Raw genomic sequence first — 26,141 nt, forward strand, 5'->3', positions numbered from 1 at the left:
CCAGCCTGAGGTTGGCGGGAGGCTCACTACTTTGTCTGAGGAAAATCGACATATATTTTTTTGTTAAACATTCATTGATAACATTTTGAGAGAACCATTTTTGATTAAGTAATATTATCTGTTTGCGCTGCATTGAATGTTTGGTCCTAAGTACAGTATTACCTTTGAATATAACTGCAGTATCATCGGCAAATAAAAAGAGCTTTGCTGTAATTGGAAGTTTGTCTAAATCTATGTAAATAAAATTAGAGTTTTGTCTGTACATCGCTCAAAATAATAAATTTTTAGATTATTTTTCCGTTTTATACATTTAAGAAGCCGAAACAAGTCTCATCTCTATTTCTGTCTGTCGGTCTGTCTGTTACGGCCCAAGAGGCATTTTACGCGGCCTTCTCCTGAAAAACGAGAGTACCTATACCTATCAAGATCCAAATCATTTTAATGTATTCACTGGATTGGCGAGATTGTCTTTATCCATTAAAATATGGCCTCACTATTTTTTAAATAAAATGACGGATGTTTAAAAACCCGATTTCGTGCAATTTTTGTAGGCTACCTTGTAAATTTTCTCCCAATGTCCATCACATAATCATCTATGAAATAACGAACAGCTGTTTGGATCAAGATTATTTTTTCTAGCTGTCACTGATATGTTTACATTAAATGTTGTTTACAAATACCGCAAACATTTCCAATAACGTTTTGAAAGCAAAATCCAAACCAAGTGAGATTAAAAACAATTTTCCTTACATAAAGGATTTAATTAATCGAAAGTTCAATAATGTGTATTGTAACCGTAAATGAAATTAGAGATTCTTTGTGTATAAAATTGTTCTGAAGTTTTGATAACCGGGAAAAAGACCTTGAATCAGTGTTGTATAGGGCTGGGAACTTACATTTAAAAATCATCGTCGCCAATAGCTTACTAACAAGGTTTTTACTCATTGACGGAGATCAATGGCGGTTGTGTGAAGTGTAAAGTGAAAAATCTTAACTGCAATGGGTGATTGTAACAGAGGTTTGCCGGTTTACGGATGATGCTAAACTCGCTTTCCCAATGTGTCACTTTCTGTTTCTACTCACCGCTATGTGCTGCAATCGCTGGACCATACAGCCAATAAGCCCATGGACTGTATCTTGGGTACGTAGGCCTATCCAATTATCCATGACAACCTATTCGACGACGATCCTTGATACTGGTACTTTTCCCTACAATACATGGCCTACCTATTTAGGAAATCAAATTTAAAACGTTAAAAAACACAACATTGTGTGATTTTTTCACATTTCCTTCTTATTTTAACTACATATACGAAACATAGTTTAGAGAATACGCAATCTTTTAAATAACAAAAAGCTGTTTGGATGAGGTTGTTTTGTTCAAACTGTCACCAAAATGTTTACATTAAAAGTTGTTTACAAATAATGCAATTAATGGGAAATAACTCCCTAAGAAATTTATGGAGTTGAGAAAAATCAACAGTGTTTTTACATTAAAAAGGGAAGATCACCTACTTGCATTTAAGACAATTATACTAGTATGCCTCACATTAGGGCCTATTTGTAACGAATTTGATTAAAATAACATTTCACTCAAGGATAAAAAAATACTTACCCACTTTAATACAATTTACTAAACAACACGTGTTGAAATCGTTCAACGTACATACCGTTTTTATTACATGAACTGTTCTTTTATACAATCTTAGACAAACAAGTCGTTTAATATCAATAATATTTAGAAATAGTTTAACACGTTAACTGCCACCTTGATATTCAACCTTTTCACAGTATTGCCAAACTTTATTTTATGTAGAATTTCACTAATATTGTTTCTATTTACTTTTATGGGTTAAAATATGATGTTTTGAATCATAATTATTATATTTAGGGGTGGGGGTAGTTTTTGACCGATCGGGTCGGCACTAACATTTTTCAGCAAAAAATCACTAAAATAAATAGCTGCCGACCCGATCGGGAAACACGTCGAATGGGCCTGCTGAAGGCAATTTTACTTTGCGAAGTTGGCAATACCACACTTTCCCACGTAAACTTGCCAGCAGCCCTATCGTTCGCGCCCTTTTGTTGCCACCTGCGTATGTTGGTGTAGTCTACAACCATTCTATTGCTTTGCGCAGATGGCAATACCACACTTTCCCGCGTAAACTCACTTGCAATAAGTGCCCCGATAAGCCTTACTTATGCAAGAACTGTTTTATGAACATTCACAAATAGACTAAAGACACAGGAAAACAAGAAGGTAACTTTAACGACACTGTTTTAGATATTTTGAATCTAAGTAATAAATTTTTATTCTTTTACAAATTTATTTTTTCAGCAGTATACTTTCAGAAACGAAAAATTTTTAATAAACAATGTTTAGTTTTTTTTTATCAACTAATGTAGCCTACTGAGACAATAAATAAGATTGTTCTGTAAATACTTTTTTTATTTCAAACCCAGCAACAACTTTAGAATAAACATTTTTTTACAATTTTATCAACATAAAAAATAATACAAGCTATCTATTAGTATTCTTATTCTTAGTAGGTAATGATTACAATGATACATAAAGTAAAACAAATTGTAAAACATTTCTTATTTTATTATTTTACACGAAATTGCCATTTTTCAATCGTAAGTAGTGCTGAAACCATCTAAAACAACCACGCCGACCCGATCGGGTCGTCACATTTTGACTATGTTAACGTTTTTGTTTGAACCATATGTAGAATCATCAGAAACTTCAATCAACGCTATCTAGTAGGAACGGGATATACTCTACTGTTGTAGTATGCTTGATCACCGCTAGATGAGGGCCATCTATCCCTTGCATTCCTGAGGTGTCGACCCGATCGGGTCGGCATGTCATTACATCCGACCTGGTCATGCCGTCCCGACCGGACCGGCGCGGCAGCTAACGTGTTAAAGATTAGTCAAACTTGTTGTAACTTACGTTAGAACATATCAGTTTAGTCGTATTTACATTTTTGGAAATTATTTTTAAAATTCTTTAAAGCAATTGAAAGACTATAGCTACTAACCAAATGTTAAAACTGTTCATATGTTGTTTAGAATTTTGTTAAAACTGTTTTGAAACGTATGTTAGTCAAATCTTAGATTTAAAAAATGGTTGATATAATTTTTAGGATCTTTGATAAAATTTTAATCGCTCAAACACACATTCTTAGAAAAAAGCTTCAAACTGATTTTTAAATAACGATAACTGTAATAAAACTTATATCTAAACATTGTTAAAAATGGTTTTAAAATCATTCAATCTTGTATCAAAGTTATATCAATGACTTGTACTACAATTGTTTCAAAGTGGCATAGCAAGCTTTAGTGAAGGTCAGGTCAGACCCGACCAAACCCGACAAACATTCAGCTGTTATGATTTATGATCGATAAGGGGTCGAGGAGGGGCTACGTTACTATCTTGCTTGGTTCCTTGCGGTTATTCAGTGTTTTGTTTACACTGTGTGTTGTTCTCGAAGCCTAGGTTTAGTTCTGTCAATAGAGCAAGAGCACGTAACTCCCCTAGTGGCCACCGATAGTGGCGCTCCCGCCTCTCACGTATTGCAGGCGCTGCCAAAAGGCGAAATTTTCGCTGGCTCCAGCCGGCTCTTAATAGTAGAATTAAATAAATATAAGACACGGTTAGAGAACCATTTTAATAGACTGGTAGTTAGTTTACACAAAAACTTAAACAAACAAACATTACAACAATCAGAATTACATATACAGCTGTTACAGGACTGAGTAAATCATTTTTTATCCCAACAAATGGCAACTAAAAAGGTGATTTCATTTTTGGTGTTGCCCAGATAAATTGTAATTCAATAACAGCTGTTCTTTCAGTTGAATGACTTAAGTTAGATAGTAAATAACGAACAAACAAGTTTTTGACAGTTAGTTTTAAAGTACCTGGGGAGCGAGATTTGCTCAGAGAAAATCATCAGTTTACACTCAGAGCAGTCTTAGTATTGAAGATACATTATTCCATTCCCACACTCCACACTGCTCCCCTTTACTACTTCCTTCACCACTTCCTACGTTGTGGACCTGTTTCCCTCCCTTCACATAGCATTTTAGGATTGCCGATACATTAATCTAATTGCCACAAACAGTTCCCACACACGGCACTGCTAGCCTTTACTACTTTAAGCTGATTAGCGAATGCAATGAGCTATTTTGCGTACTGTTTACAGGTATGGCAATGTGATAATTTCCATACAGTGGTAGGGAAATTATTTTTTGTAAATTTGTAGTTTTTTCTACCTAACTACTATTTTAAGCAAACATAATCTTTAAAATGTAAAAGGATGATACAATATTCGATTTGCCTTGGAAACAAGATTTGAACTCTAATAAAGTGTATAATTTCACACAGGGGCCCCTCGTATTCTTTATCAAAATCAATGCATGTAAGTGGTTTATATTTGTAAACCACAGTTAAACAGGATAGTTCAACACTCCTTGTAGTTCAACACCGGCTGTGAGCTATTTTTTCAAGTGATAATTAATGGTTACTATTGTTATATATACTTGAACATTGTGCGCTGACTTGAACATTAATTTGTCATTTATTGTTGACTTGAGACTTAACTAATGAACAGTGAAATTAATTAAGGTTTTTAGTATTTAATAAATTTGGCTGATTTCTAAGACTTGTGTTTTTACTTTGCTGCATATTAAACTCCATTTACTCCCTATAGTTCAACATTTCGATAGTTCGATATCCCTTAAGTACATAAAGTTTCGAACTATCGAGGTTCTACTGTATTACTTAAGATTGATTTATAACTGCAAACTGCTCTGAAAACTAGCTTAAAAAACAGAATACAATTTACAATTTTGAATCATTTACACTCTTGTAAAACTTAGATAATAGACTTAATACACCTACTTTATGTTCATCTCCAGGTAATTTGCAGACACCTAAATACTTTCTCTGATTCCCATTTTTCTCCAGGCTCACCAAATCATCCGTTATGAATACTAAACAATGCGTTGTATCTTACACTAAAGTCAAGTAGTATCACTCCCATTTCAGTCACACAGATAATATAGGCTAGGTAAGTATAAAACAACATTTTTTAAACAAGGATTACATTGATGCAGCACAGACAGACAAAGTGGTACAGTAACACATATTATAGTAGGACATATTTGTACAGGGTGGGGCAATGAAAGCACCCCAATTTATAAGCTGTACAAGCTCAATAATATTCACCCTATAGATGTAAATAGCACATCAAAACACAGCTTATCTTTTGCCATTTTAACTTTAAAAAGTCATTTTTCCATTTCTTGAGAACAAAATCCTGCAAGTGACGTCCTTGACCTACTTGACATTCCTTTTAAGGCACTTGAAAACTCGATCAAATACTCCTCCAGCATTTCTTCAGGTTCACGGTTCACTTTAGTTTTTGGACGATTCTTAGCTTCAGTTCAAGCAAATCTGTGGGGTGACTTTGAAAAACCTCGAACTTCAAATAGCTTATTAGAACAACTCCCTCCCCCCTCCCAAAAAAAGGGGCCAGCGTAAAGTGTTCAACAACAAAAGCTTCCTGGCAAATCCCTTTGGACTTTTGAGTTACTGCGACTCGCACTCTTTCAACATTTGCTGGTGTACAAAGAGTTTTGCAGCACCCACCGATTATTTTTAAGATTTAAGCGTTTATCCTAAACAGTTTTACCCAAATGACCATTGTTTTCCAATCTGGAACAACGCCATGTTGACCAAGGATGGAATGTGGTCCAAACAATCTCTGGGTTTTTGCACAAGAATCACTATTTTTTAAATAGGGTTCCACGTCAAAATCTCAGTGTTAATAGCCTCAGGAATAATATTTACTAAAATGGCAGTTCAATTGATGTTATAAGCACAGCTGATCATTTGTTGTTGCAACAATTAACATGTGACAGCTAAAACAAATTGTGGCGTTCTCATTGCCTCACCCTGTATTATCTATCTTGTGCATAGAGCTCTAAACCCTTTATCACAAATATACCAAAAATAACAAGTACTTATTTATAAATTATTATTATTATTATGATCATTATCAATAGAGATGGGGACGTCACCTAGTAGTGTATTTTAACCCGAGTGAGAGATGATTGTAGAATAGAGTGAGATGCCTTGTGTAGCTTTGTTACGGTACTGACTAAGAGCAGCTGTTCATTAATTATTAAAAACTCAATGATCACGATCAGTTCATTCGTTCATTCCAATTTCGAACCATCAAAAAGCTACACTCTTTTCTCAGGACTTAACTGTATACCTTTTAATTACTAGGCAACCACTATAACCACTGAGCTAGCTATCCAGCCTCATGTTTTGGCTTTATGAAAAAAGAAAATAATATACTAAGCACGTTTTGATCTAATCTAAATAACTATACAGCCCGATGTGTAACTGACTGACAGGGGATACAAATTCTAAACCACTTCTAGATAAGCTAGAGACTTGAAATTTTCGGCGTTTTGTAGGTCTAGTGCCTAAACCCTCGGGAAAATTCTGAAAAGTCGCATTTTTTTATTTTAACCCCCCCTTATTTAAGAATTTCCCCCCCAATGCTATTCTTATGGGAAATAACATTGAAAAATGCCGACTTTGGTATGCTCATCTGAACCACTTAGAAACGTGCTAGAGACTTCAAATTTGCGTAGTATTGTACTATGGGATCTTAAATTAACGGTGAGTTTCGCAAAAGTCCCATTTTCCAATTTTAACCCCCCAAAAATCCAAAATGGCGGACCTCTGAAAACGACAAAACACGTTTTTTTTAAAGGGATATAGCTCGAAAACGGTAAGAGATAGAAAAGATTTGAAAGTATATCCAGGAACAGGAATTAAATTTTCTACAAAACCCTCTTGAGCGTTTTCCAAAAATTGCACTCCTTCAGCTTAAAAAACCGCCCTACTTTCAAAATTTGGTAAATTTTTATTAAATTTTTACCGGTTTTCGTCATTTTTTCATACTTAAATAATTTTTTTCCGCAAATATTATTATTGCTTTGTATTTTCCTTACTTTACTTTAAATTTCACTCATGAATTGTTTTTTCGTAACTTTACTGCTTGACCCCCAAAACTTAATTTTAATCTCAAAATTTGAAGGTTTTTTGCCACTTTTACGAGCCCCATGTTATTCTTATGGAGAATAAGATTGGAATTTAATGACTTTGGTATGGTCATACGAATCGTTTGGAAACGTGCTAGAGACTTGTAATTTGGTAGTATTGTAGTATGGGATCTTATATTACCGGTGAAATTCCCAAAAGTCCCATTTTCAAATTTTAACCCCCCAAAAATCCAAAATGGCGGACCTCTGAAAACGAAAAAACACTTTTTTTTCAACCGGATGTAGCTCGAAAACGGTAAGAGCTAGAACAGATTTGAAAAAATCTTAGCGAAAGGAAATTAAATTTTCTACAAAACCCTTTTAGGCGTTTTCCGGAAATCACACTCCTTAACCTTCAAAAAACGCCCTACTTTCAAAATTTAGTACATTTCTTTGAAATCTTTTACGGTTTTCGCTATTTTTTCATACTTAAATAATTCTTTTTTGCAGATATTATTAGTGCTCTGTGTTCCCATTAATTTACTTTAAATTTTACTCACTTAATGTTTTTTTGTATCCTTACTCCTTAACCCCCAAAACTTAGGTTTAATGTCAAATTTTAAAGGTTTTTTACCACTTTTACAAGCCCATGTTATTCTTATAGAGAATAACATTGAAAATGGTAGACTTTGGTGTGCTCATCTGAACCGTTTAGAAACGTGCTAGAGACTTGAAACTTGGTATTATTGTAGTAAGGGATCTTATATTAATAATGAAATTTGCAAAAGACCCATTTTCAAATTTTAACCCCGCCAAAAATCCAAAATGGCGGACTTCTGAAAACGATAAAACAAGTTTTTTTTAAACGGATATAGCTCGAAAACAGTAAGAGCTAGAAAAGATTTGAAAGGATCTTAGCGAAAGGAAATTAAATTTTCTACTGAACCCATTACAGCGTTTTCCTAAAATCGCACTCCTTCAGCTTCAAAAAACGCCATAATTTTAAAATTTTTTTAAATTTCTTTCAAATTTTTACCGGTTTTCGCTATTTTTTCATACTTAAACAATTCCTTTTTGCAAATATTATTATTGCTTTGTGTTCTCCTTACTTAACTTTAAATTTTACACATTACATGTTATTTCGTAACTTTACTCCTTGTCCCAAAATACTTACCACTTTTACGAGCCCCATATTATTCTTATGCAGAATAAGATTGAAATTTGATGACTTTAGTATGGTCAAATGAATCGTTTAGAAATGTGCTAGAGACTTGAAATTTGTTAGTATTCTAGTAATGGATCCGAAGTTAATGGTGAAATTTGCAAAAGTCCAACTTTTAAATTTTAACACACCCAAAAATCCAAAATGGCGGACCTCTGAAAACGACAAAACACGTATTTTTCAATCGGCTATAGTTCGAAAACTGTAAGAGCTAGAAAAGATTTGAAAGATTTTTCATGAACAGGAATTAAATTTTCTACAAAATGCTTTTAAGCGTTACCCAAAAATCGCACTCCTTCAGCTTCAAAAAAACGCCCTACTTTCAAAATTTGGTAAATTTCTATAAAATTTTTACCGGTTTTCGCAATTTGTTTATACTTGAATAATTTATTTTTGCAAATATTATTATTGCTTTCCCTTACTTTGCTTTAAATTTTACTATTACATTTTTTTTCGTAACTTTACTCCTTGACCCCCAAAACTACGAGCCCAATGTTATTATTATGGAGAATAACATTGAAATTTAATGACTTTGTTATTGTCATCAGAATCGTTTAGAATCGTGCTAGAGACTTGTAATTTGGCAGTATTGTAGTATGGGATACTAAGTTAAGGGTGAAATTTGCAAAAGTCACATTTTAAAATTTTTAACTCCCCAAAAATCCAAAATGGCGGATATCTAAAGACGATATAACACGTTTTTTACGGCTATAACTAAAAAGCAATAGGAGCTAGCCAAGATTTGAATGGATTTTCATGTTCAGGAATTTAATTTTCTACAAAACCCTTTACACGTGTTTTCCGAAAATGTCTCCCCTTCACCCCTAAAAAACGTCCTATTTTCAGAAATTGGTATTTTTCAAATTTCTACCGGTTTTCGCTATTTTTACATACTTCAATAATCACTTTTTGCAAATGTTATTAATGCTTTGTATTTTTCTTGGCTTAATTTCGGTTTTAATCATACATGTTTTTTTCGTAACTTTACTCCTTGACCCCCAAAACTTAAGTTTAATATCAAAATTTAAAAGGTTTCACCAGTTTCACGAGGTAATAATAGACTCTTTACCTTTTCTGTATGCACAAGGTTATTAAAACTATACAAAGTTGTATTAGAGCTAACACCAAGGTATGAATATAATAAGGACCATTTAAAAGGTCACCCCCTCTCGAAATCCCCCTTATATCTATCCTATAGCCACCACAGATTCATCGGTCTAAATCACGTTTACCAATTTCTAGATTAGCTAAAAATCCTGAATTTTGCACCCTGTCCCCCTGTGGCACATTTGTACTTACAAAATTTTACCCCCAATTTTCACTACTTTTCCCAATCTAAGTAAATTCTTTTTGCAACCATTATTAATATTTTGTATATACTCTGGTTTACTTAAAGTTTAATCCCCCTATCGTATTTCTAACCCCCCCTCCCGAATATTATATCCTCCCCCGCCCCAATGTTATTCTTACAGGTGCGTAAGTCTAAATCACGTTTACCCATTTCTAGATTAACTGGATGTCTGAAATTTGGCCCGATTGTAGGTCTTGTGCCCTGTCCCCCGTGGCTCATTTACCCCCGACTAAAAGCTAGGGGGCCTGGGGGCGGAGCCCCCAGCGAGCCAAAGGCGAGTCTAAATACTATAATCCCGCATATGTAACTAAGGGATACAAATTCTAGACCACTTCTAGATGAGCTAGAGACTTGAAATCTTCGGTGGTCGTAGGTCTAGTGACTAAACCCCCGGGAAAAATCCGAAAAGTCGCATTTTCAAATTTTAACCCCCCCGAAATTTCGAATTTCCCCCCCCCCATGTTATCCTTATGGGAAATAACATTGAAAAATACCGAATTTGGTACTCTCATATGAACCGCTTAGAAATGTGCTAGAGACTTCAAATTTGCGTAGTATTGTAGTATGAGATCTTATATTACCGGTGGAATTTGCAAAAGTCCCATTTTCAAATTTTAACCCCCTCAAAAATCCAAAATGGCGGACCTCTGAAAACGAAAAAAACACTTTTTTTTCAACCGGATGTAGCTCGAAAACGGTAAGAGCTAGAAAAGATTTGAAAGCATATCCAGGAACAGGAATTAAATTTTCTACAAAACCCTCTTAGGCGTTTTCCGAAAATCGCACTCCTTCACCTTCAAAAAACGCCCTACTTTCAAAATGTGGTAAATTTTTATTACATTTTTACCGGTTTTCGCCATTTTTTTATACTTAAATAATTTTTCTTTTCAAAAATTATTTTTGCTTTGTATTCTCCTTACTTTACTTTAAATTTTACTCATTACATGTTTCTTCGTAACTTTACTCTTTGACCCCCAAAACTTAATTTTAATCTCAAAATTTGAAGGTTTTTTGCCACTTTTACGAGCCCCATGTTATTCTTATGGAGAATAACATTGAAAGTGGTCGACTTTGGTGTGCTCATCTGAACCATTTAGAAACGTGCTAGAGACTTGAAACTTGGTATTATTGTTGTAGGGGATCTTATATTAACGGTGAAATTTGCAAAAGTCCCATTTTCAAATTTTAACCCCGCCAAAAATCCAAAATGGCGGACCTCTGAAAACGATAAAACACGTTTTTTTCAAACGGATTTAGCTCGAAAACAGTAAGAGCTAGAAAAGATTTGAAAGAATATCCAGGAACAGGAATTAAATTTTCTACAAAACCCTCTTAAGTGTTTTCCGAAAATCGCACTCTTTCGGGTTCAAAAAACTCCCTACTTTCAAAATTTGGTAAATTTATTTCAACCTTTTACCGGTTTTCGCTATTTTTTCATACTTAAATCATTACTTTTTGCAAATATTATTATTGCTTTGTATTCTCCTTACTTTAGTTTAAATTTTACACAATACGTGTTTTTTCGTAACTTTACTCCTTAACCCCCAAAACTTAGGTTTAATGTCAACATTTGAAAGTTTTTACGAGCCCCATGTTATTCTTATGGAGAAAACATTTACCCCATAAAAACCACCATAAGTCCCCGTTCCCATGGTCCGTTCATGCTATAGATTTACTCTGGTTTACTTAAGGTTTTATTCCCCTATCGTATTTACAACCCCCCCCCCAAATATTAAATCCCCCCAATGTTATTCTTACAGGTGCATAAGTCTAAATCACGTTTACACATTTCTAGATTAACTGGATATCTGAAATTTGGCATGATTGTTGATCTTGCGCCCTTTTCTAAAAGTGACATTTTACAAATATAACTCCCCCCCCCACGAAAATTAGAATCCCCCCCAAATGTTATTCCTACAGATGCATCGGTCTAAATCAATTTTACCCACTTCTAGATTAGCTAAAGATCTGAAATTTGGCTCAATTGCAGGTCTTGTGCCATGGCCCTTTTCTATTTACCCCCAACCAAAAAAGGGGGCCTGGGGGCGGAGCCCCCAGCAAGCCAAAGGCGAGTATGAGACTATATAGCTGAAAACAGAATGGACATTTTTCACTTCACTTTTCTAATAGTAATAAGGTTACAATTTTTTAATGTATCTTTAGGTGACATTCTTTAGTTGGCTTGTTGATTTGACTTAAAAGTAACACTCAAACGATTGTATTTTTTACTATATCAGAAAAGTGGAGATGATAGTAAAAACAAAAACAAAGGAAACACTCAAGTTAGTTTTATTAAATATTGTATAAAGGATCAAATACCTGTTACTACCTAGTGATTCTGCTGCTGCTGCCAAATTTTTCATTTAGGCCTAATAGGTACCACTACCAGTATAATAATTAGCTAAATGTCTATTATTTTCTGCGCATATTTAGTAATTAGATTTTTTTAGTGTGACACTTGCTACAAACTAACCAGAAACAATGAGATGACAATACCTGTGTCTTTCAACCGAGACAATATTGAGGTGAGGATCTGTTTAGAGTTGAGCTGTTGTGGTTTTAACACCACCACATCCACGTCCCCACAGGTCTGTTTGCCTCTACGGTATGAGCCACACAACATAGTAGTCAGGCTACTATTTACCTCTTTGGCTGACTCTGTAACCTGTCATTACAGATCACTATGTGAGCAAACATCTAAACAACTCGTAAGTAATTCACATGTGATTCACATCGTGTGTTGGCCTTAGGAGGATTTTAAGGGCCATTGCCCTCTCATCAAAATAATCACTAGTGCTACATGTTACGAAATATCCTGAAACCTGGAAACAGTGGAAACCTAATTTTTAAGTTAACACGTTCACTGCAGGCGTATCCGATCGGATACGGGCCGAGCGCTGTTCAGGTGCTGCCGTAACCGATCAGATACGCTCGGCAATGCCTTTCGTATATCATCGTTTTTGCTCTAGCGTCGGTCGAAGTCAGACCTATTCCACGTTAGCGTGTAGTGGGTGACTTGCTTTTTGTTGTGTTGTAGGTTGGTAGTAAAATTTCCCCATAAAATCCCCGTCTGGCAAACTTAAAAATCAACTTGTTGTCCCGTCTTTCTCCCTCCAATTGGCAATACGATGGGACCGGCTACGTTCCAAGCAGTGCTGCTATCTGTGAGTGTTTAGCAAACTACGTTGACTCTTGTTATAAAACAGGACATCACCGCACGTTATTTGCTATTCGTCATACCGAAATATGAGAGCAAATCACCCGGCAATCGGGTTTGTTCGACGCTGCAGGCTGCGCCGCACTAGGGCTACGTCTGCCATTTGATGGCCCGCAGCGAACGTGTTAATGTGCACTGAGTGATAAATCTACGCTTAACATCACAGCTGGCTTTAATAATAAATCTTGATCAATTTTATGTTAACAACAGCATACCTTGATGATTATTAATGTATAACTTATTAGCTGGAGGGATATAGAGATTAGTTACATTTAAATTGAGCAGGCCTAAACTACATAATACTACCTCATTAAGACCTAATCATGACTATTTTATGTTGTATAGAGTTCAGCTGATTCTCCCTGGCTCCTTCCCTATCCCTAATTTAACTTAGTAAACCATGTTTATGAAGACCTTGCAGCCGACCTTGATACCACGTGCACACAGCAACATGTGCTTCTCAACTTCAAAGCACGTCTTGCGCATGTGCCAAATCACGAGTGGTCACCTGACCATTTAGATTTTTAGTCTGAGGCTATTAGCTTGTTTTGTATCACTGGAGATATACAGACTAATTACGCTACAAGTGCATGGAAATATAAGACTAATTTCACTTGTATGAAATAAAATAAAATGCACTGTCTAAAAATGACCTGTTTAAGTTACAAAACCATGGTTTTTTTGACGCCATTCCATGTACTGATTTATGTACAATATGAAATAAAGACGATTTGATTTGATTTGATTTGATTTGGACTGCTTGGAAACCTATGCAATCATTTCATTACCTTCTGTCCAATTTCTTCAACTTCTTTCCTTGACATCCGATCTAAAAACTCGTTGTAATATTTTATTCCAATTTGTTGTTGTTTAGTTAGGTTTCCATTTTTGATTAAATCTTCTAAAGATCTATACCCCTGAAACAAAGTCAGTTATTTCTTGCAAGTTTTCCTTTTGCTTAGTTTAAGTAAAGCAACAACATTATTTTTAAGAAACACTTTCTCATATCTAGGAAGCTGAGTGGTTAATGTGCTCACTTTGTAAAAAGTCGCTAGTTTGATCTTAAGAAAAGTTTGGACACTTTTTGATGGTTTCCGATGGTGGAACAAAAAACAAAATAATCCTGGTACAAAATAATACTGTCCAATCAGAACTTATCAATCACTTAACTTTGCTTTTAAACTTCCAATCCTGAAGCAAGGGCAGTCCGGGGGGGGGGTCAAGGAGGTCGCAACCAAAGACATAAGAATGTTTAGAGCTGGTGAGGGGAGGACTGGAGGTAGTTAAATGGTGAGGCCAATATTCTTGTTGGTAACATTGATTATACATTCATTCAGGCCTGCTTTTATAAATGGGCAGACTGGGCATATGCCCAGGGGCGTCCGCTGGGTGCCCCCCAACCACCGCCTGCCCACACTAGGTAAAATGGGGGCGCTGCTTTTGGGATTTGCCCAGGGCTCCACTGACTCTTAACGCAGCCCTTTATTCATTGTGTAGCCCCTCAACTGTTTAATTAGACTATCATAGGTCCATACCTTACGCTTAAGTCAACAGTTCAACAAGTGGTGGTGAAACTCAAAACATGTTTGCCTATTCAGGCATCGTCAGGTGATCTTTACAAGAATGATTCATCCAAATTAGATTCATATTTGCAAATAAATACACATTATACACACAACAACAAAAATTTAGAGTAGGCCTACTATTTACCGGTCGCGGTACGGAGGCAGAGACATGAGTAGGCTTACTCTAAATGTTTTTTTGTTGTTGTGTGTATTATGTATATTTGTGTATTTATATGTAATGGCGAATCTAAATTTATTGAAACATTCTTGTAAAGATCACCTGACAATGCCTGAATAGGCGAAACATGTTGTGAGTTTCACCACCACTTGTTGAACTGTTGACGCAACATTGGTTAACTGCTGAAGTTATTGTACCTTAGTGTACCACGTGTGGGCCGCGGACGGTCCAGCACCCCAAATATTGCTGAACAGGTCTACCACTCTGGACTCCTCTGTTGTACATAACTCTTCTACTTTCCTCAGACTACCAGTTGTAATCACCTCCATGACTTTGGCAGCCATCTTACATCCCACACCTTCCAGAGATGCAACATCCTAAAAAAAAAAAAAAAAAAAACTTGGGTCAGATACTGATGAGTACAACATTGGGTTCCTCTAATGTTCGCAAGATGTACTTTTTACAACAATTATACCGAAGTATCATAACCTATTTGGTTCAGTTCATTTAGAACAATGCATAAAACTGACCTACATGTAGCAAGGTTTTTCCACTACCTCAAAGCTTGTAATTTCCTTGCCGTGACGTCGAATTGCACTGATAGCTTTTTCATAACCATGAGCTCTCCACTGGTCTCCTCGAGCTCTATACACATCGGCTAACTTTTGTAGTTGATCTAACACTGCAGCATTACAAGCCTCACTATTCTTCAAAGAAGGTTGTGAACAAGCATATTTCTGAAACAAAAATGCCGCTATTTAGTCTTCACTATAATTAATACTTACAAGTTTAAGCTTTATAACTTTTAATTTTTATTTGGTAAAAACAAAAAGTATGAGTAACCAACAAATCAATAAAAAAATTACAAAAACCGAATAAGAAAGATTTCACACTGAAACTCACAAACAGTTTTAGCAATGAATACACAATATAAAGAAGAACAGGTCCTGTGGACAATATTCTTACAGTATTTTTAAATTTGTCGCGTAAAATATCTGTACTTTTGCACTGAACCACGATTCAGCGCTGGTGTCAGGTTTAGCATGCGGTGAAGTGCGAGAGAGAGCGACATACACTGTTTTCGTCCCCTCCCTCTCTCTCTCATGGCCTGGCCCATAGGGGACGAAAACAGTGTATGTCGCTCTCTCTCACACTTCACCGCGTGCTAAATCTGACGCCAGCGCTGAATGGTGGTTCAGTGCAGAACTACAGATATTTTACGCGACAAATTTAAAAATACTGTTAGAATATTGTCCACAGGACCTGTTCTTCTTTATATTGTGTATTCATTGGTTTTAGTGCCCTACAAGAACAGGAACTCCCCAGAGTTAACAGTGGAGAAAAGATGGGGATATATTAAGTACTAGCTACAGTTGAACCTTTATAAGACAAATTTCAAGGGGTAGTGGGGAAATTCATACTATCAAGATAACTTATTCTTAATAAAGAGGTTTAATACTGCCGTTATTCGTCTTATAGAGGTTTCTTCTCTACAGGCACAAGCCAAACAATGGGAGTGTTGCTGAAGGTCTCAGTCCCGGAAGGTCTAATTAGACCTTCGACACACATTTTGCAGTTTGTACTTGTTGCTGAGAGTCTAATCTGGCAGTATGTCGAAGGTCTAAGTCCCGGAAGGTCTAAGAGTACAGTCAATGCAAAAAAACTCATTCACTGATACTGTTTTAGACCTTGCGAGATTAGACCTTGGACACACAATGTAAATTTTGTAAATAAATATTAATAAAATGAAAGTTTCTGAAGGTCTAAGTCCCGGAAGGTCTAAGATTCGAGTCCCGGAAGGTCTAAGATTCGAGTCCCGGAAGGTCTAAGATGCAGGCGGGCATTGCGTCGCCAGAGATGAAGGCTATACACTATACACTATACAGACAGGCAATAACGCAACAACTTTTAGAGTTGTAATATTCTTTTCTTAGTGATAGTTTTGATAACTCTCACGTCTATTTTTTTGCTAGCTTGTAAAAAAGAATAATCTCTATTTATATTATATCATTGACTATTGGATACTTAAATTTGTGTTACTAGCATAGTTGCTGGGCTGGGCCATAACAGTTGCTATAGCTCAGAATAAATAATTACATCAGTTTAAATTGGTAAAAAAAAAAAAAAAAAACACCTTGGTGTTCAGGATTCTGATTTGTTTATTTCAGCTTAACTTAGCCAATCAATAGTTTCATCTTACTAATATTATAATTCTAAAAGTTTGTGCGTGCGTATAAGGCCGTTTCAAAGGCGATCGATGTGATTTTTCACCATGGGTCCGAGGTCCCCGCTGGTTTCGAGGTCCTGGTGCGGGACCTCGGATTCAAATACAACCGAAAACGTTGTGTTCGATGCCAGAGAATAATTATAATATCAATATTAAGTGATTTTGAGATCACAGATATCTTCACAGGAAAAGACAATTACATTGAATAATCCAGAATCCCAACTATCGTTCATGCCTACTGTAGATCCCAAAATTATAAAAGACAGCCTACCGGAATTTCATGGGAGGTTTGGGGAATGTCCCACAGCGTTTCTAGCTACGTGCGAGTCTTTGTTAAAACGGACGTGTATACCGTCAGAAATATATCTGCAGATTGTGAGCCAAGAGTTAAGGGGTTCGGCAGGTACTTGGTGGCAAAACATTAAGGGTCTAAGTCTAGAATGGGACACATTCAAACATGAGTTTATGCAGAGATTTAATTCAGAATTTGTAAAAGCATTAATCACTAAGAAATTCTTGAGATGTTCAGCCTAGTGGCATGAGAGCCGGGGCATTTGTTATTAAAAAGTTACAGTTGTTTAAGAGAATGAATGATGGTGGGAGTATTGACGAGAGTGTTACTTATATTGTGGAACTTTTACATGATAAGATTAGGTCTCTCGTTAAGGTAGCTCAACCAAAATCATTTGACGAGCTCAGGAGCATAGTAGCAAAGCTAGACGAAGAGGTAAGCTTTTATTCCTCAAAAACAAGATCTTTGAACCTAACTCCTAACTCCTTTAAATGTTATCAATGTGGGCAAACTGGGCATGTGAAGGCCCGTTGTCCGGAAAACTAGACCAGAACCGTTCTAATAGGGGCGAGAATGGTTCTAGAAGAGTTTTTAAGTCGCAAAACTACCAGTCAGAAAGAACCTATATTGGTCAAATTTCTAGTGAGAGTGTGGGTAATCCCTGTCCGGCAATTAGTTTACAGATTGGTGACAAATATTATACTGCAGTCCTTGATACTCAAGCATCACATTCGTTTATTGGCATGACGGTGGCTAAATTGTTAAAACCTGTTTGTCCAGACGGCGTAACTGTTGTCAAAGGAGCAGTACAAGATATAAATTACAAAATCGGATTTACTTTTCTTGAAGCCAAATGTTCTCAAGAATCTATTCACATTCCGGTAAAAGTTATTAAGGATTTAATGCCGGAAATCATACTGGGGCATGATTCCCTTGTCAAATACGGTGTGTTGATGGATTATACAGCAAATGAAATATTTTTTGGCATTAAAAATAGAGTTAGATTGGGATGGTTAGAGGACAAACACTTTGATTTGGGAGCAGGATTAGAAAACAATGTTTTGGATGAACTAAAAACGGGAATATCGGATCTCAATCAAAGAAGCTTGTCAAGAAACCCGGTAGACAGTGGTGAGATATCAAAAGAACTCATGGAGAGGGAAGTTCCAGTCCCAATGAAGTTAAGACAGATTGAGCCTGTTTTTATGGTGACACAACGGGAAAATTGTTACATTGACTTGGAACTGATAAAGAAATGGCAGAAGGAAGATGCAGCTTGTAGTAGAATGAAATCCTGGATAACCAAGCGTTACACTAATTCCGAAGCTATCCAATTTCAGTTCAAGACATGCTGTAGTCCTCGCCACCCTAAGTTGAGGCAGCCAAAGGCCACACTAGGTATTCGCCGTGCGGCCTTGGGCTGCCTCAACTTAGGGTGGCGAGGACTATATAAGAACCTTCGCTTGGAAGACAGTTTACTTATGTAAAAATCTCATCTATCAGAATCTTCTCCTGTGATTGTAGTTCCGAAGTCTCAGGCTGTAAGAATTCTAGAGAAGTGCCATGACAGCACTGAAGCTGGCCATCCAGGACAAGACGAGACCTACACTTCGATTCGGCGTCGTTTCTTCTGGGTACATATGCATCAGTATATCAAGAACTACGTCCAATCCTGCACTATCTGTGCCTGTTCCAAGGCTAACAACCGTAAAGCTAGTACTAGCATGAGAGGACGTCGGCCACACCAGCCGTGGGAGGTTGTTGCTCTAGATCTTATGGGACCATATCCCAGAACATCTCGAGGGAAGACTGGAATTTTGGTGGTGACAGACCTTTTTACCAGGTGGGTTGAGGCATTTGCCATTCTTGAAGTTACATCGGGAAGAATCCTACAGATCCTACAAACAGAGGTCTTTAGTCGATATGGTTATCCACGATGTCTTCTCACAGATAATGGCAGTCCGTTCACGTCAAAACAATGGTTCCGGACTTTAACTGAGTGGGCTATTGAACACTGGACAACGCCAATCTACCATCCTCAGTCAAATCGTACTGAACGGAGAAATCAGGAGCTTAAGAAGCTGTTCAGGATTCATTTGTTTGACAAAGAACATACCAAATGGGATCAACACTTGTGTGAGTCTCTCCTGGCCATCAGACAGCGAGTGAATCGCGTCACAGGCTTCTCCCCAGCAGAACTTTTTCTTGGTAGGTTAATAAAAAGAACTGGTGATTGGAACTTCATGCATGAAAAGTCTACTGAAACTATGAATTTCACTACATGGCAAGAAGAAAACGTGAAACAAATCAAACATATGAATCGACAAGCCGAAGAGAGTTCAAGGAGGGAAGCAGAGAGAAACGATGTACCTGAAGAGCAGGACCTGAAACCGGGTACGTTGGTTCTTCGGCGAATTCATCCCTTGAGTAGTAAGGTTAAAAATGTGCATGCAGGGATGGCACGGAAATGGCTTGGACCTTTTGAGGTGGAACATAAGCTAGGGAAGGGAGTGTATCTCTTGAGGTCTGATCCACCAATTAAGGTATGTCAGAGTTAAAAATACTCCCGCAAACTCTCCGTGAAGTAGCTCAATCCGAAGATGATGAACAAGAAGCAGAAGACCATAACGATACATCACCTGGGTAGCCTATAACTTGAGGCCTAGGACAAGGAAGATTTGAAATATATATTGAAGGTTTTGGGGGGGGGGGGGAATGATTGACGTACCGTAAGATGATTAATCATCTATAAAGAAAACCCCTCAATAGATATTTCCACATAAGTTTGCCAAAAGACTGTTTAATAATTAATATATAGGCCCCTAAACAGTCATATATTTTTCAATTGTTTTGTTAAAAACAGTAGCCTAATTAGTTTAGTGTGTTGTTTGGTTGAATGAAATAAAGAAGGTGGGTTTTTTGTTAACATTTATTTTGTCATTTTTAATGTTTAATCGTCCGTGATATCAAATTAATTGAATCACGCATAGTGACGACTTCAATCATAATCCAGTTCAAGCTTCTAAAAATGTACAGCAAAACCTGAATATAATAGGCCTAACTGATTGGTTTGAAACATGGAGATGTTGGTGTTCAACATTATGTGAAGTGTATTTTTTCCAAAATGACGTGCTAGGAAGTGATTTTAAAAGCGTTTGAGTGTGTTAACCATTATGTTTTACTTAACCAGAATTTTATGGTTTAGGGCCAACAGGGTTTAAGGAGCTGTCATAAACAAATAGGTACCGTACCTAGCCTATGTTCCGACTTATTCATGTAGGCCTACCGGTACTATTTGTACTTAATGATGTTCATTGCTTATTTGTAATTTGCTGATCGACTGAATAAATGCCTTATTAAGGTCAATTCACACATCAGTCCAGTCACAGTTCCGTTACAGTCCAGTCACAGTTGCATCCGCAATTTCTCCGTCAATCTGTCAGTCATTTGGTTTCAGTCACTCTTCCGTCACTTTATTTACAGTGTTGTTACAGTAAAAAATGTTTGATTAAAACACAATTTTCTATCAAATTTTCATCGTCCGTCTTGTTGATTGTTACTAACATTACCTACTTAAAATACAAACTCGAGCATTTAACTTAAATAAAAAAGAACCTAGGCCTACTAGGTCAATCCAAAAATATCGGTGAAAAGAAATAAAAATTTACTGATGGATGCCGGCAGAGGGATTGATGGAACTGCAACAAATGAGTGTAGATAGCACATAATAGAAAATCCTTCAAGAATATTTTTGTTAACTGTGACGTGCCTGAAGTGACTGGACTGCGACGTGCCGTAACTCATGTGTGAATTGACCTTTAACAGGCATAAAGCTACTGTTTGGTAATTTTTTGTTAACAATAGGCCTATGTGTCATAAAACTTAATGTAAGTATGTACCTTAGATGTTTGACCTCTAGAATCGTAATCTGGTGATTTATTGCTTCCTGATTCACTTGTACCAGCTCCAGCTGATTCGGGGGAACTTGTTAACCGCTTTAAACTGGGCTTGGTTATTCGAAACTGTTGAAATTCAACGACAAGTTTTTCCTTAAGACATTTGCTGAGCCAAACAGAACCAAGAACTCTGTCTTCATGCCAAAGTGATGTTGGTAATGATAAAGTGTCACAAGATTCTTCCACAATGACATAAGTTGCCTCCTCACTTGATTCAACCACTATCCCACAATGATTTTTTACTTGTGTTGTAAACACATTCAGTCTTCCTTTGCTGAACTTTGCTGGATGGAAATAAAATTTAATACCACTGAACATTTTGTTTTATCTGAGGCTCCCTTCTCCCTTCTAACAAAATATTGACAAATTAAACTTCAGTTACTTATTTTTTTATGTTAGTTTTAGATCAATTATAAATCTTGTAAGATACAAAAAACTTGTAGGTTTTAAGTTTATTTTTAGTTAAAGAATGCATGACATTTTTGAAGAAAGTAAAATACTGAGGGACTTCAATAGTAGGCCTACTGTATCAATTGTTATTATTTTTTCTATATATCAAAAAACCAACACCACACACTGATTTGATTTTCTAATCTCACCTCAACCACCGCGACCGCCGGACCGGCCCCCCACATAACATAACATAACCCCCTATCTTATTTCTATTTCACTTGTTTGGTGCCATTTGGTGCCTTTTGTTTTGTTTATTGTTTGACAGGATGACCAGGCTGAAGTTGGCTGTCGAGCTTATCAACAACCAACAGCCTTATAAATACTGTACTGCTCTCGGTCACTTGGTCTATGAATATAACAATTTTACTGTATATATATAAAATATATGAAGCATTGTAATGGTAATAATAATTTGTCTTGTGTCAGTAAAAAAACATTAACAAAATATTGCATTTATGCAAATAAACCTCTAAAGCCGTGTTATATTATATACATTATACAATTTGTTTTATAATGAGTCAATTTTATCGTTAGCTCTGCCCGCGGTGCACTGTAGATGTCGTGTTTTGTATACAATTTGTTTATTGTAATTTCAGTAATTTAAAACCGGAGAGTGTTTTACAATAACAATTTTCAGTTTATATCAACAGCTGAACCAACATATTGACCCACAGATCCTCAAAAAAATTCCTGATTTGTTAGATTTCTTTATTACAAATAGTCCAGTCAATGAATGCTCAAAAGGGGGGTGTAGAGGACATGGAGAGGGGGAAATTTTTTTTCTGCGGGAATGGATTATATAAACTTATTTGACAAAAAACGTGTGAAAAATCAATTTATTTGAGAACTTTTATATTATTTTGAGAATATCTTTTAAACCAATGCATATACGGAAGAAATGAATATGACCATTCTTGTAGAGAATTTTATCATCTTTCTTTTTATAATTTACATTTTTTCCGTACGATACACGGTTTTCAGTGTAGAAGTAAAAAACTAAAAAATGGGGTCTTTCCCCCCCTCCCCCCGCTGAAGCAGCAGGGCCAGGGGCGGGGACTTTTGGTATTTTTATCTTCTAACTACCCCGAACACATTCCCACAGAAAAAAAATTTCCCCCTCTCCATGTCCTCTACAATCCCTTTATTGACTGGATTAAAAAGGAATTGGTCAAAACAGTGGTCAAAACTATATTGATGTGAAAGCAAGCCTGGATTTGTCGTCAGACCATTCACAAATTATTATTGTCACCTTAAGTTCGGCTGTTGTGTGTAAAGAATAGCTTCTTAAGCTGTTTAATAAATCTACTGACTGGGACATATTTCAATACAGAGTAAATGAAGAGCTTTCCCTAAAAAATACCTCTTGAAACTCTATGACATTGATGACGCTGTAGAAAATTTTAACAATGTAATTTAACAATCCTGCTGGCAAGCGACTCCTGTACAAAAGACAGGAACATTTTACTTCATACAACTATCCATTACATGTAAAACGGAAAGTTGCTGAGAAGAGGCGGAGATTAAGAAGAATTTGGCAACAGACTAATAGAAATCCGAGAGACAAAACTAAATTTAACCGAGCAACTCAAGAACTTAAGAGGGATCTGAAAAATTTTAAAAATGAATGGTTTTCTAAATATACAGGTAATTTGTCCCCTAATAATACAACAAACTACTCTCTATGGAAAGCTACTAGAGGGATGAACCGTCCAAATATCCTGATTGCGCCCATCTCTAAGTCCGATGGGATGGAACTTGGGCAAGAAAAAAAACTATATTGAAAAGTCTGAAGTGTTTGCAAACCACTTGGCCGCAGTGTTTACTCCCAATCAAAATCAAAATAATAATTTTAATAATCATTACGAAATTCTTGAGTTCATTGACTCGCCAAATCAGTTATCACCTCAAATAAAGCCTTTTACTCCCTCAGAAGTATGTAAACTTGTAAACAAATTAAAACTGTTTGAAGCCCCTGGATACGACTTAATCACAGGAAAAATAATGAAAGAGCTTCCTAGGCATTTATATACCTGACACTCATTTTTAATTCAATTATATGGACTGAGTATTTCCCGGCACAATGGAAAATTTCAGAAATAATCCGTGATAGCAAAGCCAGGGAAACCACCCCAACAAGCAAGTTCATATCGACCTATCAGTCAAATCAGTCTACTTCCATAACATCCAATTGTTTGAGAGGCTCTTCTTGAATCGTCTACTTGAAGAAGTAGAGGACAGAAACTTGATTCCAAATCATCATCAGTTTGGATTTCGACGGCAAAAAATTCCACAGTTGAACAAGTACATAGATTGGTTAATACCACTGAGCTATAATTCTAACTGGAGGTAGCACTGAATGTCAAAGATGCGTGTCGCCAGCCGCCATGTTTGCGTGAGGTGTGAGTTATAAGAAGCCATATTATTGCTATGGCTATTATTATACTTGGCTTAAAATACCTACTTTGTATGGTCGCCATTTCAAAGAAAATTATTAAAGTATTAAAAGTATTCAAGTTTGACAAAAATACTCACTGCTATACCAACCTAGTTATAAGAAGCCATGTTATTGCTATGGTAAGAAAACTTACTGCTATACCAACCTAACAAAATCAGCGACTCGCTTTTGACAGACTTCTGCCATGGCAGTGCTACCTCCAGTTATAATTTTAGCTCAGTGATTAATACAATTAAAGAAGACCTTGAGAAAAAAACTATTGTACAGCTGTCTAGTGTCTTTATCGATGTAAGTGGAATGGGCACACGGGAGGGACTAAGACTAAAGGGGTAGTGACGTCATATCTCTAGTGGCTAGTGGCTAATGTCTACTCTTGAGGCAACACGATTACCGTAACGAAACGGTGTGATTTCAGCGGCGTTCGTGGCATAGTTAGTAGCGTTTCGATTTGGTGTTCAGGAGGTCCCGGGTTCGAATCCCGCGGGTAGCACTAACTTTTTGTCAACAAATTTTTCATATCAGCAAGTTTGGTTGGTTAGGTTAGGTTATGACAGTTTAATTTTATAATACTAAATTTTAAAATTAATTTTATAATTAATTAAAAATTATAAGTAATCATTAATTAGATTTTGATCTTATCCAGTTTTAGCGAATTTCCCTATAGGGAAGTAGCTATTACCGTAGGTGGCACGGTAAGACCTAGACCCGGGACCAATTTACTTTTTCATTTTGATGTCCCCAGAGGCCAAAAACACCATTCGTTCAATTTTTTATATATGTATATATATATATATAGACTTGTCCTACTAATATTATAAATGAGAAAGTTTGGATGTATGTTTGTGACAAGTGAACGCGAAAGATACTGGTCGGATTGGGCTGAAATTTGGCATGATGATAGCTCACATTCCCGATTAACATATAGGCATATTCTTATTTAAAAAATCCTTTCGGGCTCCGCCCCAGTGCCTCTGGAGTTTCCCATGTTAACCTTATGAGAAACGGAATTATTGAATCTTAACAGCTGTTTCAATTAACAAGTTGGTTCTGTTCTATGATGTTCAATAGCAATAAAGTTACAATGATTACCAACAGGGTGCAGCACTATTATTTCTTTTACATTTATGACAACAGCTAATTTGCAACCAAAAGGTGAGTGAGCGTAGCGAACGAACTTCAACCTGGATGCGAGTTAGCGTAGCGAACGAGCAACGAGCTATCCTGAAGGCAAGTGAGCGCAGCGAACGAGCTTCAACCTAAAGGTGAGTGAGCGTAGCGAACGAGCTCCAACCTAAAGGTGAGTGAGCGTAGCGAACAAACTTCAACCAGGACGTGATTGAGCCATCCGAACGAGATAATCTTGAAAATTAAGGAGTTAAACGGGGCAAAGCCCGCGGGTTACAGCTAGTTTATATATATATATATATATTTTGTTATTGTATACATCAATGAGGGCTACTTTAAATGTTATTAAGCAAATCACAATACCACAGTACCCTAGAAACATTTTATTTTATATTACTTACATGTTTCGGACATTAATGCCATGATCACAGTATAGTATATAACCTATTAGTTTCTTTTATTTACAAACATTATTAGATATTTCTTATTAAAGAACAGGTGATAATTTTTATATTAAGGGAAGGAGGTGTTTTCTTTAAGATGTATAATTTCATTGAATATTACGTTTTGATTTTGAATTTGTGTCAAGTTTAGTAAATTGTCTTTGTCATTAATATGGTGAGTATAAATATAAAAGTCTTCCTTTGTATTCATTTTTTCTCCTTTATTTTCAATATCCAGAATGTGCATGTTTTTATTCATTTCTGAGTATGTATGGTCGGTCTGAAGTATATGTTCGGCGTATGAGGATTTTTGTGTTGTCATATTGTTTGATCTGATTGCCTGTATATGCTCTTTGTATCTGACTTCAAATGTTCGACCTGTTTGACCAATATAGTATTTTTCACAGTTGTTACATGATAATTTGTAAATTCCTGATTTCTTATATACATTTGGTGGGTTGGGTATCGGATTTGTTCTTTTTTGTATTATGTTAAAAGCGTTATTCCTTGTTTTATAACTTAGTTTAAATTTTGAGTTCGGTAATGTCTTTCTTAAGGTTTTGTTTAAGGATGAGCTGAATGGAATACA

The 26,141-nt window shown here is 36.2% G+C and overlaps 1 protein-coding gene across 3 annotated transcripts in view; it reads right to left on the reverse strand.

Annotated features, from left to right (window-relative positions):
• The window catches only part of LOC128983516 (DNA polymerase lambda-like), a 32,556-nt gene extending 10,774 nt beyond the window's left edge, over positions 1 to 21,782 (reverse strand). Inside the window, exons 1-6 of one of the 3 annotated variants that reach the window (XM_054403009.1) lie at positions 21,676 to 21,782; positions 15,159 to 15,338; positions 14,799 to 14,978; positions 13,647 to 13,775; positions 12,138 to 12,306; positions 4,910 to 5,001 (exon numbers count right to left, since the gene is read on the reverse strand). In XM_054403009.1, coding sequence (XP_054258984.1) covers positions 4,910 to 5,001; positions 12,138 to 12,306; positions 13,647 to 13,775; positions 14,799 to 14,978; positions 15,159 to 15,338; positions 21,676 to 21,711 — 786 coding nt within the window. In that variant the 5' untranslated portion in view covers positions 21,712 to 21,782. Of the gene's footprint in view, positions 1 to 4,909; positions 5,002 to 12,137; positions 12,307 to 13,646; positions 13,776 to 14,798; positions 14,979 to 15,158; positions 15,339 to 21,019 lie in introns of all 3 variants that reach the window. The other 2 variants (XM_054402853.1, XM_054402933.1) reach the window with 2 other exon arrangements.
• Positions 21,783 to 26,141: the final 4,359 nt, after the last annotated feature.

The sequence above is a fragment of the Macrosteles quadrilineatus genome, unplaced genomic scaffold (genome assembly GCF_028750875.1).
Source record: "Macrosteles quadrilineatus isolate MER2022 unplaced genomic scaffold, UCM_ALF_1.0 Scaffold_1__1_contigs__length_201487025, whole genome shotgun sequence".
NCBI classification, from domain to species: domain Eukaryota; kingdom Metazoa; phylum Arthropoda; class Insecta; order Hemiptera; family Cicadellidae; genus Macrosteles; species Macrosteles quadrilineatus.